The sequence below is a fragment of the Centroberyx gerrardi genome, chromosome 24, assembly GCF_048128805.1.
Source record: "Centroberyx gerrardi isolate f3 chromosome 24, fCenGer3.hap1.cur.20231027, whole genome shotgun sequence".
NCBI classification, from domain to species: domain Eukaryota; kingdom Metazoa; phylum Chordata; class Actinopteri; order Beryciformes; family Berycidae; genus Centroberyx; species Centroberyx gerrardi.
In genome coordinates, this window is record NC_136020.1 from 10029921 (window position 1) to 10049229 (window position 19309).

General features: G+C 45.1%; 1 protein-coding gene across 1 annotated transcript in view; it reads right to left on the bottom strand.

The window, feature by feature from the left end:
* The window catches only part of pcloa (piccolo presynaptic cytomatrix protein a), a 55402-nt gene that overhangs the window by 25449 nt on the left and 10644 nt on the right, over positions 1–19309 (bottom strand). Inside the window, exons 4-6 of the mRNA XM_071905641.2 lie at positions 8840–9043; positions 2178–6252; positions 264–1807 (exon numbers count right to left, since the gene is read on the bottom strand). Coding sequence (XP_071761742.1) covers positions 264–1807; positions 2178–6252; positions 8840–9043 — 5823 coding nt within the window. The remainder of the gene's footprint in view (positions 1–263; positions 1808–2177; positions 6253–8839; positions 9044–19309) is intronic.

Consider the following 19309-nt stretch of genomic DNA (forward strand, 5'->3'; position numbering starts at 1 on the left):
CAAGCTGAATGAAAATACGGTAAAACCTAAGGCTGCAATAATGAGCCAGAGAGAAACAAAACTGACCCTGCAACATCATTTTAGTATTATGATGGTATATTATCAAGTTGTAATGCATAGTACTAATCACTAAGGAAAGTTCAAGCACAAATAAGGCCCTCATTTTCATAAAGACAAAATAAACCCAGTTGTGTATTATTATATGCCAGTGTTTATGTCATTTCTTACATTTGTGTCCATTAGAGTGATAATCATATACTCACAGTGTAGCTATCGCCATACTGTGTACCAGATGACGCTCTTTCTTCTCCTGTTGGACTCATGGGCTTAGGGTCAGACATGGATCTCTGCATGGCCTTTGGTCCCCTAGGACTTGCTGGAGAGACTTTGGATGGTTCAGTACTTCCTCTTAGTTTTTGTGGGCTTGTGTCACCCAATGATTTCTCATAGGACACAAACTCAAGGGATTTGCTAGGAGATATACAGGGGGATATAGGGGAATAGAGTACTTTGGGAGATTTGGGAGGGGCTTGAAGGGTGGAGGACTCAGCTTTGAGGTTGGGGGACTGGCCTATTTCTAAGGGAGTGGGTCGTTTCTTTGGTGAGGTCCTTTCAGAATCAGACAGCTCCATTCTGGTGTCCATTCTTATGTTCCCCTCTGTGTCAGTCTGTATAGAGATCTCTGTGTGGGCTTGAAGAGACATGTCTGACTGCCCACTTCTATCTCCCCTTGCAGTGCGAGGACGGCTTCGCCGGCCTCTTGACTGAGCTTCCCACTCCTCTTGATCCTCATCATCAGTCTGCACGCAACTATCAACACTCTTTTTACCACTTCTCTTCTTCCTCCCTGCTGTGTAAGCTTTGCTGACTGCATCATCCTCTTCATCTGTCTGGCACCCGCTATCTGTGATCTTTCGGGACAGCACTGTGCCATCAGGTCCTAGGACGACTGCCTCCTGTGGGCCATGCCCCGGTATGTCTCCACCTGGATACATCTGTCGAAGCTTTTGCTCCTCCAGTTGCACACGAAGCTGCTCTTGGAGCCTCTGAATCTGCTCAAGCTGCTGCTGCTGCTGGGCATAGGTCTCTTTTTGCATCATAAGGTGAGCCTGTCTCTCCTCCTCTTGCTGGGCCAGGATATGCTGCTTCATGGCCTGCAGCTCCTCCAGCTCCTTCTGTACAATGAGTTGCTCCTGTTCACGGAAACGTTGTATCTCTTGGCGCTCCCACTCTAACTCTTCAGCCAGGCGCTGTTGCTTGAGCTTCTCCATCTCTAGCCTCTCACGCTCTGCCTGGTACTGGCCATCCCCAGGAACCATGGGTGAGGACAGAGCCTCCAGTGAGGCAGCTATGGCCTCCAGGGACGCGTCAGTGTAGGTGTCAAGGGATAGTGAGGTTGTTGTGGTGGTGACACCATCAGCAGCAGTGGTGCCCTCCTTGGAGATCTCCAGATTCAGTGGGGCATCTCCTTGCTCTCCTGTTGCAGTAGTGGAGATGGTAGAGAGGAAACTATGGGACCGTGTAAGTGGCAAGTTCTGGAGGTTGGACAGGGATGGCATGGTGTCACTGGTATGCATACCCGAGAGGGTGTTGTATGTAGTACTAAAGATGGACCCAGGTTGGGTGGTAATGGCATATGTAGATGGGATTGGTGCTGCGACAGAAGAATAGACCACCCCATTTGATGACCTTAAGACACTGCTTGTGCCAAAGAGTGTACCAACAGCACCTGTTACTCTGGCTTGCGAATAAGGTGGAATTGTCATTCCTGCATATGCCCCTTTTTTGGAGTAGTCCACAGCTTCACCTGTCAAAAGTCAAAAATATCAGTTGAATCCAAATAATACAGACTAGTTCAACGTTGAAGAAGTAAACAGTAAGCCATGCTTCATCCAAATTATGAAAAAGGCAGAAAAAGGGAAAAAAATAAAAATAAAAACTCCAATCTCCAGAAGTGCGACAAGCCCAAACAATATGTAACAGCATGCAGGCACATGCAAAAATATCATCACGAAAGAACAAAAAACAAAGAAAATTGAACGTCCATGCAAATCAGGATGATAAAGGATGAAACAAACAAAAAACAAAACAAAAATGCCACATGTATTAGCCGTGAATGAGTGGAGGCAGTTCGAAGTGACATTTCAGTGAGAGGTCTGCAATGTCGCTGCACTGACCTGCATCGGAAATCTTTGCTGAGGTAAGGTCTACTGCACCCTCTGTGGTGCCATTGAAATTATAGCTGTTCTTGCTCTTGTAGAAGAAGAGTCCAGCTTCTGCCAGGTTAGTGTCAGACATCGACGGTTTGATTCCACCGAAGCCTCTCATGCCATAGGGTGAGCGGTCATACTGGTAATGGTCATCTCGATATCCAAAACGGTCTTCGGGCAGAGGTGTGGTGGGCTGCTGAGTGGTACAGCTTCCTGCGAATGGGAGCTTGTATACAACATCACAACATACGGCTCTTTTCCCTGCAGTTAGATCCACAGGTTTGCCATCATCCTCTGTGATCACAGCTGTCACCACTTCTGCAGAAGCAGCATCCACTGATACCACAGTGTTGAATGGTTTTGTTGTGCTAAGGTCCACGGCTCCTGCCACTGTAGCTGTACCCGTAGTTAATCCATTGGCCACACAACCTGGAACAGGAGTGGGTGCGACAGTGATAGGAGGGGTCTGGAAGGTTCCTCCACCTGTGCTTGATCCAACTGAGAGGTTGATGGGAATCTCTGCATTGGTAGTGGTGGAGGGCTGAGAATCAATTGGTCGATAGATAATTTGAGAAATAGGCTCAAATGATTTGTTTTTTGTTAGCTGAAGGGGCACTGAAGATGCTTGTGAGGTGTCTACACTGTCATACCGCTGGATAGTGGCAGCGCAGGTAACGATGGTGATGCTATCAGTAACAATGGAAACAGTGGATGATTCAGCGCTGAGGTTGACCACAGGTGACTGCACTGCACTGTTCTGACGAGCATTGACGTCAGTTGCAAAGGACTGATGTCTTGACTCTGGGCCAGCAGATAGATCCACACCTTTCATGTCTGATTCTGGGTCCACCTTCATGGTCCTAAGGTCTACCACCTCACCAGGTTGGTAGGCCTGTCCATTCTGTGCTGGCAGTTGGGGTTTCTCCATTGAGATTGGAACACCATTTGCTCTTGGAGCTGGCATTGGAGGTGGTGTCCTTTCATGTACAACAGAGACAGTGGTTCTTTGGACTTCAGTAGTGACCACTTGAGAGACATGGTTAGGCATAACCACAGGTGGCTGTGCCGAGGCAGATATAGCTTCAATAATATGACAAGAACTAGATACATGTTTTTCTGGGCCACAAATCTCTTGGCTTTCTACAGACTCAGTGACTCGTGTGTATGCCAGAGGCACCCTGGTTGTTTGCGGAGGGGGTAGTTGTGGATGTTGCTGTGGATATGATTGAGGTTGAGGCTGTGGTTGATGATAACTTTGGGGTTGAGCTTGTCGTGAAGGAGATGCTGGACCAGGACTAGAGGGGGCTTGGGTTGAGACACCCTCTACTGGAGAACTGGGCTGAGATGGCAATGTGATGACCACATAAGTGTCACGAAGATTGCTGGCATATCTTGGTGAAGAAGGAGACTTTGGTGAGGGGTGAAACTGCTTGCTTTCAGAAGAGGGACTCAGATTCAGGGCTACGTCAGTGGGGCTTGTGGCAAGTACAGTGGGTCTTGGTGGATGTGGGACATGGGCAGGCGAAGATGGCTGGGAGCCAGGTTTTGGTGCAATTGGTGGTTTGACACCATCCCCTGGCCTGTGGCTATATGTCATCCCAGCGGGAATGGATGGCTTTGGGGGAACTGGAGGGGGAACATGAGGTTTGTATGTTGGTGTGACTGGTTGTCTTACAGATGATCCTTGAGCTGTAGTCAATGCCATTGGTTCTGGCCTGATTGGAGTTGCTGGAGCCTGAGCTGGAAGTGGAACTGGAGGTTTCCTGGGGAAAACTGTAGGCTTTGGTGGGGTGGGAGGAGGCAGTGGAGGTGCAACAGGTACATCCGCTTTTTCCTGAGAGTTAGCCCTGCGTAGGATGTTTGGCTTAGGGGGCACAGGTGGGGCAGTTGACACTAAGCTGGGTGTAGTGGGTGTGTACTGGGGGACGGTAGGTAAGGGTGATACACTGGCAACCACAGGAGCTGATGGTCTTGGGGGTGCACTGGATAAATCTACAACATCAGACTGGGATGCTGCAATGGTGGTCTGAGGTTGCTTATCTGATGTGGATGATGGAGGAACCTCACAAACCACCGCTACAGGCTCAGTTTCCATAGGTGATGTTACTACTGGTGTTTCTGATGAAGCAGTTGTTTCTTCTCCCTTTTTAATCACACTCATCTCTTCATCAGAAGACAATTCTCCTGAAGAGCACTGTGTCACCTTTAAGTCTGGAATGGGGTGGAGTGCCCTTCTAGATGCTGTGCCTTCAACCTCTGGCTCCTGTTGAGTTGGACTCGTTCCAGGAGTCAGAACTCTCTTCATGAGCTCTTCATAGGCAGCTTCAGCATCAAGCAATGGCTTCCCATCCTTTCCTAGTGTTACTGTACTGCTTTTGGAGATGGTACACTCAGCAGGTTGCAAAACAATTTCTGGTTTGGTGCTTTCTTTTACTGGCTGCATCTTTTGATATTCCTGCTCCAGCTGCATGAACTCCTTCCTTTTCTTTATCATGTCTTCGTAAACTTCATCTGGTGATCTCAGCTTTTTGGGCTGAGGAGGAACAATGATCTTCTCTGATTCGGCTTTTGAACTATCAATAAGGGACTCGTAGGCATAGTCCTCAATGAGCATTCCTCCATAAAGGGACTCTTTCCCTGGTTGGATCTCATGTTTCTCAACTGTTGGAGACTTAGCCCTCAGCATTATCTCTTCATAAGCCTCATCAGCGGTTTTGAGAGGTTTTATCTGTGGTTTGTCAGCATTTTGATCATCAGTTGGGGAGTGAAGAGATACTGATGTAGGCAGTTGATAACTTTTCTGGACGGCTGCAATCTTTGCAGCATTGATTTCAAACCCTTCAGGCTCAGACTCAATGCTGGGGGAGAAATCAGAGCAGGATGAGCGTCTGATCTCCTCCATTTCAGCCTCTTGCCTTAATTCTTCGGTTGGTGAGGCATCTTCAATGGGAGAGAGGTTGCTCGGTGGTGTCTTTGGACGCTCTCGTCTCCTCTGGCGAATCTCTTCTTTGTCTTTCTTGGACTTTTTCCCAGATCCCTTCTGTTTCTCTTGTTCCCTGAGCAGCTCCTCCTCCTCCCGTAACTCTTCTTCCTCAGAAGAGTCTTCAATAGTTGGTAGCATCTGGCCAGGTTGTCTGTGTTTGGCTTTTCTGTGTTGTTTCCCCTCACCAGTGCGGATATGGCTGGGGCTACTACTATCACTGTCTTCATCCAGAGAGGAGAGGGATGTTGGAGATGTGCCAGGAGTGAAACTGGATGCATGCAGACTGGATGACCCCTCACCTCTGGACCGGTCATCTGGTGAGTCTGTGAGGCTTTCCATTTCAAGCTCTCCATCATCATTAGGTACACGCATAGGGGTGCTCGTTGCGTTGAGCTCCATAGTTCGGAATTTACGAACTGCGATGCCACTCTCTGGCTCCCCTTCTTTCGGTTCTGGTCCCACTTCTTTCTCTGTCTCAGGTTTATTCAATGAGGAGCAGAGTTGCTTGTCTTCTTCATCATCTGGGCTTATGGTGCTCTTCTTGAGAAGTCGTCTGGCTTTTCCTGATGTCCTGATGTCAGTTTTCTGCTCCGTCCGTTTCTTCTCCTCGTCTCTGATCTTTCGCCGGATTAGGTTTTCCTCATCAGATGGAGAAGCATCCTCATTCTCACTCATTTCCATGATCTGTTTTCGAATGAAATCCTCCTCATCCCCAGACACAGGGCTTTCTTTTCCAAAGCTCTCACTGCTGTCATCCAATGAATCTGTGGGCACAAGGAGTTTTTTCTTTGGGGTACCAGTGGTATTTTTCTTCTCAGAAAGTTCTCTGTCTTCTTCTGAGCTGGGCGAGTCAGGTGAGAGAGGAAGCACCTCTAATTTACGCCTGGTCTTTAGTGTGTCAGTGAGTTTCTCCTCATCATCCTTTGGTTGCGTGCTTGCCTGGGCCTCAAGAATGGGAAGGACTGTGCTCTCCAGCTTAGCTAAGTCTGAGGGGCTGGTGGGACTGCTCTCCTTGGCAGCTATTTCTTTTTCTCCAGGCTCTTTCAGGGTCTCCTTCACCTTTTTAGCCTGTTGGAATGAAATAAGAAACAATTAAAATTTTTCTTCAAACATTACAATAACACCCTTAAATTATAGCCCAAATATGGGATAATTTGAGTGTGCTAAATGTGTACTACATACTGTATGCATATAGATTCTTGAGAAGGAGGAAATGTGGATGGAAATAGGCTTTTTGCAACTTCATTTATTTATTAGATAAATAAAGTAATTTGAATGTACATTTAAATTCATGTTTAACAGTAGAGTCAAGAGCTCTGTTAATCAGTTTCATGTCAAAAATGTTGGCTTCACTCCGTGTTTTGGATTTCTGTGGTGGGGCTAAGATGTTGTTTATATTTATTAGTTAAAGTACTAAAGGAACACAGGAAGCCAAAACATGGGATTTGAGGCATCGTTTTCAATTCTTTTTAAAGTGATTAATTCATACTTCTATACAAGAACAGCACAACAGGACTAGACAGCTAAAGAGTGCACAGAATTAGAATTAGAATTATTTGCAAGCTGTAAGCTACTCTATAAGCCCCACTCTTCAAGAATGTAAGTGATAAATGCCGTTGTCAAAAAAATCTGTAATCAATGCTATTATTGTACAAAAGATAATCATTTTAAATATTGTACAATATTTAGTTGAACCATTTCCCAGCATAGTGGAAATGTAACTTCCACATGTAACTTAATGCATTTGTTACATAAAATAGAAATATAGCGAATGATGTAAAAAGATAATAAAGTACACTGCTATTATATGAATGAGATTAAATATATTTATGGTAATCGGTCAGAATCAAGCCTTTTAAGTCATCAAAGTAGGAGCACTCTAATACAACACTAGACCACTACTTGTGCTACATACTACAGTCACCTCTGCAACTGCATCTGCATCATTGGGCTTTTCCAGAAGCTGAGCTTCAGCCTCCTTTTTCTCTTCTGTGTCAGCATTCTCTTCCTTTGGGCCTTTGTCTTTTTCCTGCTTACTAACTACAGAGACTGGGGTGTCTGCTAGAGGGACTGGAGCTATAGAAAAACCTTCATTTTGAAAAGCAGTCTCAGATGTTTTATCCTCCTTTGATATTGTGTTCTCTCCTACATCATTCCCTGCACTGCCCTCTTTGTTACAGACTGTGTTCGCCTCTGATACTGAAATATGTTCCTGTTTGTTGCCAACAACAGGTTGTGACTCAACTTCTTTCTCATTTTTGTCAAGCTTTGCTTCCTTCTCTTTGGTTGACACTTTTTGCTCAGCAACTTCAGCAGTGCTATTTGTCTTTTGTGTTTCAGCTTCTGCCTCTTTCTGTATGAGTTTCTCTTCAGAGACTTTATCTGAGCCTTGTGCCTCACTAACCACAGATGAGGACACCATCTCCGCACTTTGCTGTGGCTCTTTGACATTGACCTTTTCTTGCTCATTAGCATCAGGAGCTGGGGGAACAGACTTGACCACTGCTTTTTCAGATTTATCATCTACTTTTGGTGCTTCAACCTTTGTATCTACAGGTTTCTGCTTTTCCCCCTTCTGTGCTACACTCTCTGCTTTGACCATTTTTTCTTTCTCTTCAGACTTCTCTGCCAGTGAGACTATCTCCACAGGGCTTTCCTTAGCTGGGAATGGCTCACTTTGTGCTGCTGGTTTTGCCTCTTGATGTGTCTGTTTCTCTTCTTCAGAGACTTTTTCACTAACTGGGACAGTCAGAGCTGGCTCTGCTTCTTTGGGCAGCAGACATGGCTCTCCGGCTCTTTCCAATTCTTTTTTCTCCATAACGGTTTCAGTAGAGAAGGGTGCTGGACTTGATTCTGATTCTTTATCATTAACTTTCTCCTCAAGAAGTTTCTGGTCATTGGCCTTCTCAGCTGTTTTCTGTTGAAGTGCTTTCTCCTCAACAGCCCCCTCCTTAGCTGCTTTCTCTCCAACAGCCTTCTCCTCAACTGTTTTTTCCTCAAACTTAGCTTCCTTCTCAACTACTTTCTTCTCAACCACATACTCCTCAACAGCTTTCTCCTTAACTATTTTCTCCTCAGTCACTTTCTCTTCTACTATGTAAGCAGAGTGTTCTACCTCTTTAGCCTCACCTTTCTCCTCTGGAGCGGAGACAGGCTGTTCTTTCTCTGCAACTGGGGGGCTTTCTTTTACATTTTCTAAATCTTTTGGTGGCTCTGGGACCTCAACTTTGTCAACAGGGGCTACTGGAGCTGAATTTTCTACAACCTCAGCTGGGGGTGAAGGCGCTTCCTTTGAGGATGCCGGCTTTTCTGTAGGAGCAGTTTCACTCTGTGCTTGTTGCTCAGCATTAGATGGCTCTGTCTTAGGTGAAGGCTGCTCCTCTACTGCTTTCTCAGAGCTACTCTGCCGTTGCTCAACTGCTGGGATTTCGGGGACATTCTCAACTACACTCTCTGAAATGGGAGCTTCTTGCACAGGCTCAGATATAGGCTCAGATACTGGTTCAGTTGCTTGAGGCTGTTCTTGTTCTTTTGACTGTGGTGCCCCCTGAGGGCTGATATCAGAAGGAGGGGCACGAGGGAGAGGGAAATTGTCCTCAGGTGGAACTGGTGCACTATCGGGTGCTGGGGTGGGTGCAAGCACTACCTTGGTCTCAGGAGCTGATGGGGTTTGTTCTGCTGCTTCTACCACAGGTTTGCTATCTATAGCAGCAGGGGCAGGGGTGGAGGAGAGGGGAGGGGCTGGAGCAGGTGTTTGCTTCTTGGGGGAAGCCATGGCTGGAGGTGGCATGTCTCCCAGCTGGCCCGACATGGCTCTTTGGGTCTGGCAGTTCAGGCAAAGCCATTCTTTCTGTAAAGACAAAAAATAAATAGTTGGAAATTAATATAAATTGTTTAAAACTTTCAGTTATCGTTTCATATTATGGTTTCTAACTCTTCATTAGTAAATTAGTAGTTGGTATAGATCTTTTATATGAAGTGCCTGGTTTGCATTGCATGAAATGACTTCACAACACTGTGCAGGGAATCCTAGCATAGAATTACATTAGGAAATGTATATTCCATTCTGAAACATGTTACTGAACAATGTTACTGAGTTTCTACGTAGTTAAAACGTCACTGTGACAAGGAGCCAATGTAACTTCTTCTATTTCAAGGCCAGCTTTTTACATTTATGGGACTTAGAGATAGGCCCATCCATAATGCATGGTAATGGGACAGGGGTTTACCAAAGCATGTCAGAAAGGCTTGGGTGGCCTGTGCAGACATTTCATGGCGCAGACTTAGCAGAGAGACTGAGTTTGAGTGTGTACGTGTATCTGTAAGATTGTATAGCTTGGTGTGTGTGTCTTTGTGTGTGTGTTTGTATATGTGTTGTGCACATGTCAGTAGTATGTGTGAATCCTAAACCAGTCTTTTCCCTCCAAATTCAACCATTTACAAACATTCATGACTCAAAAAACTAGGTCAGCTTGCATTACAAATGGGTGAGGCAGTGAACCACAACTGTTTTTGTCAAGACCTTCTTAGAGAGACTCTCTGCTCTCTGAAGATCTTATTTAGTTCCAATTAAGCTTGCCTTCAAACACTGAAGCCTAACATAGGGCAATTTAAAGAATGTTTTCAGTGTGCTGTTTATTCTTTAAGTACAATCAAGTCAGCTGGGATGTAGTCCATCACAAAAGCTCTGAAAATAAAAAGAAAACAGTGTTGCAACGGCACAAGAAACAAACATATTGCTGGCACAGCTGTGCTAATCTGTCATCTCAGAGCTCTGCTAATTCTGTCCTGTCATGGTTATCTTATTATTGCTGCATATTCTCAGGTGCTCACTTAAAAACACAGGGCTCGAGAGGAATATATTAAGGCTGAAGGCCCTGTCGGGGGCTATGATTCAAGTGTTGTAGCCATTAATGGGGTTTAATATCCAATACTGCTTTATTATCCAACACAAAAGGGGAAAATAAAAGTGATGATAAACATTCAACACCTTGGGATTTGAAAAACACTGCATAGCTAACTAGAGGAATATGAAACAGTGCCGACTTAGTGAACTCACAACTTTTCTTGGTTCTTTTATTAAGTGCGAAGAATAATGATTTTATGAACTACAAATTCAACCAGGAATCCTTTATCTAATACTTTCTTAAAGCCTCTCATAGGATAGAGAACAATATAGACTCTCTCTCTCTCTCTCTCTCTTTCTCTCTCTCTCACACACCACTTGCACACACACACACATAAGTCTCAGAGGAGGTAATAGTCAGCATGTTTCCATCGAGCATCCATTCTGACGTAAACACCTCATTTCCCACACCGCCAACTTGAGCTTTGCAGCGCTGTAATGCTCCTCTGTGACCCCCTCTTATGCATGCCTTTGCCCGGCTTAACAACAGGGTTTATGCTAAATTCAGCCTTCAGAGAAGATCGCAGCCTTGTTAAGCCACCCAGCACAGATAGGCCACTCTCCAGAGTGCAGAGAGAGAGAGAGAGGAAGAGGGAGAGAGGAAGAGGAGGGAAAAAGGGAGAGAAAGAGCAAGAGAAAGAGAATGAGACAGAGTGACAGACAAAGGAAGAGGAGTGTAGAGCAAGCGAGGAGAGAGAGTGCATGGCTGGCCATGTCGCAGCGGCAAAGCCAGGGTAAATAAGGCATGAGCCACCATGTCACGCATAGCCGCAGACGGCCTGCCACGCCTTAACAGTATAAAACATATCCTACATAAAGACAGACAGAGACAGACACAGCCGCACACACACCTCACAGTGCCAGGAACACAACTATAAAGAGGCAGAGAAATTGTTTTGAAAAGATGAATGTTTGAGAGTGTGTGTGAGGAGGGAACGAGAGATACAGAAGCCGAGAAGAGAGGGTGATGGAAGAAGTGAGATGATTTAATAGCTGGAAAGAGATAGCGAGAAGCAGACATATAGACATACTGACAGATAGACAGAGGCCAAAGGAAAAGAATAAGGGACGGAGATGCCACAGAACCGCTTCTCCCTCCGTCTCTGAGGTTTGCTGACGGCAGGGAGTTATATTCCCTGACTCTACAGAAATCCAGTTAATCCTCAGACATGATGATAGACTCAGTACATGGACGTAGATGTGTGTGTGTGTGTGTGTGTGTGTGTGTGTGCGCACCAACACGCTCTATCAATATGACCCCTCCCCATCCACTCCCCCCCCCCCCCCCCCACCCTGCAACTCACCCCCACCCTTGGGAGAACTTGCAATGGGAGTTTCTCCAGCTTGACCGCTCTGTCTATTACACCAGAGAGAGTAGCCTGAGAGAGACAGACACAGAGAGATGGCCGCCGATAGGAAATGCTGAAAATCCAGTCAGTCACTTAGTCAGCCAGTCAGCCAGCCAGCCTCAGCCACTTCAGGCTCTGTCATCGCTGACGTTATCAACACATCACAGCAGGCGCAGTGAAAAGCTTTGCTGCCCCCTCACACAGACAAGGTCACACACACACACACACACACACACACACAATCACTGAAGAGTACACATGCCACACATGCACTCACAAACTCCTCAGATAGGTGGATGTGTGTTGGCACAGCGTGTGTCTTATGACTACCGTGCAGAGCTGAATCACCTCTTTTTAAGCCATTTTGAATGACTTCCCTGTTGAAGCAGGGATGTTAATTCCAGTCACTGATGCTAAGTGGCCATATCCAAAGCATTTCCTACTGACATGCCTTTCAGTAATCACTCTGAACACAAAGGGCCAATCGAGTCATTAAGTGGCGAAGCGTATTCCTGGCCTCATTTAATGGTGCGTTCCATTGTACTCGGAACTCGGAAAAAAACGACTTCCGACACAGAAAAGGGCAACGGAACTTCAAGTCGTTCAAGTCGGAGTTCCCAGTCAGAAATTCAGGCAAGATCCATCTCGCCCAAGTTCGCCGACATAAACACACCTGACATGCGGAGCACACGGTGAAAGGTAAACTGAATTCCCTTTGCATCAATTTGTAATAAAACTTGATTACTTGACATGTAGTTTTTGTGTTATGAAAACGTGTGGTAACAACTTTGTAGTTTCCATTTGTAATGTAATATGGTTGCTTCGTTACTAGATCGAAGTCTTTGCTAGTATGAACTAGCCTACTAACGTTAGTTTAGCACTGTCAGATAGCTAACGTTAGTGGGTAAAGGGTGTTGCGTCCATGTTTTCCTGAGCAGACGCACTGGAATGCATTCAGATCGGAAGTCGGGAATACCAACTCGGAACTATCGACTTCCAACTTCCAATGGATTGCAGCATGAAGCTGCACTAGGCAACTTCGCACATTGGCAGCTCCAAATGGCAGCAAGTAACTGTTTGAGAAATTTGAACTTCAATACCCAGAAATCATATAACGTGACGTCAGTGAACTGCACACAGCACGTTCATGTTTACCAACCCCTTGTAGACCATGAGCTCTGCAAACAGCAGCATGGATGATTCATAACCAAGCAGGAGCCACGTTGCGCTTAAAAGGAAGTTTTATAGAGTCACTTGTGTGCGTATGTACCAAAGAGTTGGCACATGCCAGCATCCATAGAGAGGATTGAGCTTGTGACGGTGTTGATGACATACACTCAAACCAGTGACTCTTGTAGCAGCAGAGGGAAATGACTTGATCTCTCTTCCCACACACACAAACACACGCACACACAAACACATACATATGTATGAATAAGTAGCATCCAATATGAGTGTTCCAAACTTTCCATCTTCCTCAAACTTCCTTCAAGGACACACCGAAAGAGAAAACCGCAGACGGCAACCAGATACTAAGAAGCGATGGGTTGTAGCCCTGTTCGGTTGTGTTTCCAATCTCTGGGGAGTTGGAGTGTTGTGAAGGTCGGTGCAGCCCTTTGATTACGAAGAGGGATCCTGCGAGGGTTTTGCCCATCTAAATTTAGACAGAGCCTGGCACAGAGACAACAGAGAGAGAGAGAGAGAGAGAGAGAGAGAGAGAGAGAGAGAGAGAGAGAGAGAGAGAGAGAGAGAGAGAGAGAGAGAGAGAGAGAGAGAGAGAGAGAGAGAGAGAGAGGTAGGGGATCTAGAGGAGGAGGGTGGTGGTACAGAGGGATGAAGACAGAGGAGAGGATGGAGCGGGAGAGAAGTAGAGGAAGGAGGAGAGGATGAGAGAGGAGGGAGATGTGGGAGGAAGAGAAGGGTGATGATGGAGGGGAGGGAGGAGAGAGAGAGAGGCAGGGAGAGTGAGGAGAATGAGAGAGAGGAAGAGGGAGAAGCGGCAGGAGACAAAAGGCATGAGGAGAGGGAGAGGTGGAGGCAGTGAGAGAGAGAGAGGTAGAGGAAGGAGGGAGGACTTGATGGCCATCAGAGGTGACTCAACGCAGGCTCCTGCCAACAAGCTTAACATTACCACCCTCTAAATCTACAATTCAATCAACAGGAGGTCAAGACAAGCTACAGCGCTTGACTGCCGAGAATGATTGTTGAATGTTGGTAAGGACACACACACACACACACACACATAGTCTTTGGATATCTGTGTAAAATCCCAGCACATCACATCGGGCGAACAAACCTTATGCTCTGCTTCTGCTTCTGCTTGCAGCTCTTTACCTGATATGACAGGATCATAACCCAGATGTATCGAACACCACAGAGTCAAGGCAAATACAATATTTCAGTGTGTTTTCTCTGCCACAGTCATCACAGAAACAGCGCTCAAGCCAACTTTCACCCATGAAGCTCTTGTCAGAATGAAAGTCTGGAAGTCGCTGCCCTTTTCTCATTGATGAGGGATGCTGAGTGGCCAACTTAATTATAATGCACTAGACTGCGAGCATCAGCTCATCTGCAAGCCAAGAAAGATCTTTGGCCTAATAAAAGTCCTGCTGTTACAGACGTTCACATCTCCTCCTCGATGTAGTGTGAGCATCCTTTCGTGGGATTCGTGCTCATGTGTTGATGTAATACTCGTTTTAATCATGGAAATAAGTGTTATATGAGTGGTGGTAGCCTCAAGGTTACAGAACTGGGCTTGTGACCAGAAGGTGGCTGGCTTGAATCCCAAGACCGTGTGGTTGTAATGGGCCGCTCCCAGATGTGAAAGTGAGTAACTGAATGAGAGTGAAGCACAAAAAGCAGAGCATGCATTCCCTGAGTAAATAAAGGTTGAAATAAAAGTTAATTATGCCACTCTATACACAAATCTTTTACCCAACTCAAAGCTGACACGCAACAAATGAGAGCCTGAATGTTTCTGCTCTCTCTTGACAAGAGTATCAGGATGTGTTGTTCCCTTGTGGATAAGTATCCCCCTGTCAGGTGAGAGAGAGAGAGGAAGACAAAAGAGACAGACGGTGTGTGTTCGTGTGTACAAGTGTGTGTGTGTGTGTGTGTTTGAAGTGGATCTGACACAAAGGAGGAGGTGAGAGACAGTGCCTATATATACCCTGAGCTGGGGGAATAAGGAGGGAGAGGTATGTTTGAGGGTGTTTTCTGCCTGTCACTTTGTCGATCCACAACCCAGTTCATAAACTGTCCGTGTGTGTAAGAATTTCAATTTGAAATAAAGCAAGTTACTGAATTTTGCATTAAACGCACTCAAGGATTTTTAAGACCTTCAGTTTTCTCTCTTTAGTCACTGTCTAGTAAGTATCTTCTTCTTCTCTTCTCTTTCAGAACAAAATGCAACAGAAACATTTCAGAACATTAGAAAATACTGGGTCAAGTTAAGGTCCTTTATATTACATTCTACATCTGTCACTCTATATATCATATGTCATGTAGTGGACACTTATATCCAAAGAGCCTTACAGCAAAAAGGAGTGCATATATTCTGTTTGGGTGACCCCAGTGGGAATCAAACCACTAATCCTCCTAAATCTACCCATTTAGCTATACAGGACCATTGATTTGTTTCTGTCAGACTGAATTATGTCCAATTACCTCTCACATTATGTCAATTTATACCAACTGCAAGTGCGTGTAGCCTCATCATTTGGTGTTTGTGTGTGTGTGTGTGTGTGTGTGTGTGTGTGTGTGCCGTTTTTACTACTACCAAGCTTGTCAGCACAGGTGTAAGGTGCCAGCTTGCCTGTGCTGCCGGAGTAAAAGAGAGCTAAGAAGGGAGGAGAAAGAGGCACGGAGGGGAGATAGTAGATCTCCACCCACTCCTCCTTTCAGTTTAAAGGTTAGGAGTAATGAGAGGGGGAGACGCACAGAGAGAGAATAAGTAGCCATGTTTTCCGAAAATGAAATGCAAATTACTGTAGGAGTGTTTACATCAGCTGTGTTGAAGTATATAAATAGGCCTCGTGAACGTAGAATATAGCTGTGTCAGAAAACACATCCATAAGAAAAATTGAGTCTTTACACTACATCATTATTTACTTGAAAAATATGTTTCAATCACATGTTTATTTCTAAATTTGTTGCAACAAAAAACATTTCCACCTCAACAAACCTAAAAAAAAAAGTGTGATATTCAGGATATTTTATCAAAATTTGCCATTTCCATTCATTCTGTCTGTTTCCATTCAGCCTTTCCATGTATAATTCACACCAAAATACTTGAATGGACAGAGACATAGTTCATCTCAACAGAATATAATGTTCCAGCTCAAAACATATTTGAAATACTAACATAACCATTTGAATACTAAATCAGTCTAAATCTAACTCTGTAAAAAACTTAACATCAACACAACATTCTAGCCAGAACTACTAATGCTGTGTTGAGTTTCAACTACTTTAAGCTGTTCGTTGGCTCCTCTACTCTCCGAAAATTTTGCGATGTTGTGATTCTTGCTTGGTCAGATGTTTCTGGGTGACGGTAAATTCTGCCTATAGGTGCTGTTGGGTGTGACTCACAAGCATGACTCACTAGTGCTAAAACAAATGACAATAGTCAGGTTGCCATGGTCTGCTGTGCTTAGGGTAGCGTGAGCTGGCACCCATATCCTTTGTGACACCCCCCCTCAACTACCCTGCTGGGCTCTTCCCTCTGTCACAGTCATCTCTCTCTCCTCTTCTCTCCTCCGTGTCGGGGCCCATCCTCCTCCACTCCACATTCAAATGTTATCTGTCTATTCTTTCGCTCAGTGATCCTCGGAGACGAGCACGAGTCCTCCACTGCTCTCTACGTTCCCTTTGTTCATCTCTTCCTCACATCTTTTCTCTCCAATCGTTCTACAATGCACGTTATGTGTTTTTTCGCCTGGAAAAAGCTCTATGAATTGCTCATTTTTGTTTTCACACATTTTCTCATCAACCACCTTACTACTTAATTGCAAATGAGAAAAAAAAAAGAGTGATATGTGGGTTTGGATCCAGGCTGTGTCTCTCACCATCTGTCACTCCAACATGGGCCTTCCAGCTGCACTCCCTCTATGCTTTCCTATAACACACTCCACATTTTTCAATAGGAACTGAAAGGTGCTACCTTAAAACGTCAAAAGAGCTGATGCACTTGCCTCTCAGGTTTTCAAACCAGATACACATAAATGACTTGACTTATGACTTGAAGCCATTTCCTAATCCAAGCTCTGCTTTTGGGCTCAGCTACTGAGCATGAATTTTTCGATAGGGAGTAACAGTCAGGCGCTGTATCCACAATACCAACTGCACCGTTTCAACTCAAATTATCTAGAGGGACTCGCCTGTCATTGTAGTAAGTGTGTGTGTGTGTGTGTGCATGTGGGGTGTTAGAGATAGCTGAAACAGTCATGACGTAAATACAACAGCCTGTGCTGACTAGATGAGGTCTGTGCAAGTGTGTGTATGTTTACATGTGTGTGTTTGTTTCTGCCTCTCGGTCTCACCAGGACTTGGTGCTGGCACAGACGATGCCCTGGCATTTTTCCCCCTCTCTTCTTGGCACCAAAGGCACAGTGGCTAAAATGTGGCCCTTGCTAAGCATCCAAGCACTTGTAAAGTAGAAGGGGGATAATTGGAAATCATTCTGTAGTAGGGCTGGAGTGGGATGTGTAAAAAAAAAAGAAGCTATTTGTGGCGCACATGTGAACAGCACAGCTTGGTTCAATCACAGCAATTTCAAAAACGAGAATGAACCACTTCTCACAGGTTGTGAGCGATTTGTTTCATAACCTGGCTGGACATTTGGTGAGGAGACTGACAGTCTTAGTTTACTGTAATACTCTTGTAATTATACACGGGGTATGGGGACCCTGAATGCGGGAAAGCCTTCACTTGCTAAAAATGCTAAATATTAAATGTGAAAACAGGTTTGTTCTGAGGAAGATGCCCCCCAAAATTAAATTTAGAGTTGGAAATGACATGTTTTCACGGCTCTACTGATGAAAACATGCTAAACCATATGACCCAAAACTACTGTGTTTTGTGTACCGTTTCAAATGCAACAGTAATGGAGAGTGAACCTACAGTATGTAGTGACACAATGTATTCTGAACTTTGACATCATCACAATGCTTATTTCTCCCAAGAGAAATATAGCCTGCATAAAGCCTATATGTGCCATCTCTCAGGCAAAACATGAATTTTATATTCATTTGCACCACCATATACACCGCCAACTTTGCTAAAATACTCCGCCAACAGACACGCAGACACTCTTCCAAAGCATGCACACGCACACACAAACAAACACAGACACACACACACACCTTCATGTCTAAAAATACCATCTATTTCAAGGCTTCCAGCGTGGCCATGTGGGGGACTCTGTGGGTAGCTTGGTGCAGCAGAAAGACCCTTTCAAAGGAAGACATGTGGAAGAGGGAACACAAAAGAACTGGAAGAGACTGGGAGAGAGAGAGAGAGAGAGAGAGAGAGAGAGAGAGAGAGAGAGAGAGAGAGAGAGAGAGAGAGAGAGAGAGAGAGAGAGAGAGAGAGAGAGAGAGAGAGAGAGAGAGAGAGAGAGGCCCTGCAGTAGCTTGTGTTCTCGCCTTTGTGGCTCTTTTGTGGCCATGACTATTTCTGTACACTTCAGTCTCCTGGGCAAGTGATGGGAAGAGCAGGAAAGATGTGAGGCAACTGGACGGTATGGGGCAGATACAGACAGGCTTACACATAGGGTTAGACACACACACACACACACACACACACACACACACACACACACACACAAGGATTTAAGGTAGAGTAAACAACAGATGCACATAACGTGGGTTGTATATTCAAGATGTGATGGATTATGTAAGGAGGAGAACAAACTACACCAGGCTGGGTGTGTGTGTATGGGACTTTACTGCATGTGTGTCATCTATGTGTATGACAGTTGGATGATATCAAAGGCGGTTAATGTACATGTACATGTGTGTGTGTGTGTGAGACCAAGGAGCGAGGCTTGATCATCTGCCAGTGTCTGCTGAGGAGGGTTCGGAGTGTGGGAGGAGGCGTGGGCACGGTCGCGGAATAACAATGAGGGAGCAGGACACAGGAAACACCACGCAGAGAGAAGAATCTGAGTGTGTGTGTGTGTGCGTGTGTGTGTGTGTGTGTGTTACCCTATCACGCCTGAAAGACATGTGAGGACACAGACAGAAAGTCAGACGGGTAATGGGTGCAGGATGGAGGCCTACCAAGTGCAGGGACACACACACACGCACACACACACACACATGCATACACACATGCATACACACGCATACACACACACACTCAACAGTAAAAGCATGCGAGTGCGATTTAAGCCATTTTACCATCTTACCATCTTAAGACCTTTGCTTTCTACTTTTTAAGGATAGTGTCATCTGTGATGGATATGAGGCATTTTGGAATGAAACCCTTCAATTGCTCAGCACTTTTGATCCCAGAGAGGAGGGAGGATTTCAAAATGGAGTCCTCGGAGACAGACCAACTACCAGTTTGATGTATTGTATTAGAGTAAAGCACAGTCTTCTGCCAGGTGAGACAACTTGTCAGTTGTATACCTGTAGTGATGTAATGGTAAATAAAAAAGTGGGTTAACTATGTCTTCCAATCGGAGATCATCATAAGGCAAACCAATCCACCACTATGAACAAGTGATATCAAAAATACTATGCATTTGATATATCATGGGTAAACTGGGTTTAGGTGGGTTCACCCTCCAGTACATCACTGTATACCTATGATTGGATCTTCCTAAGCTGCAGGCTACTAAATGAACCAAGGATTTTTA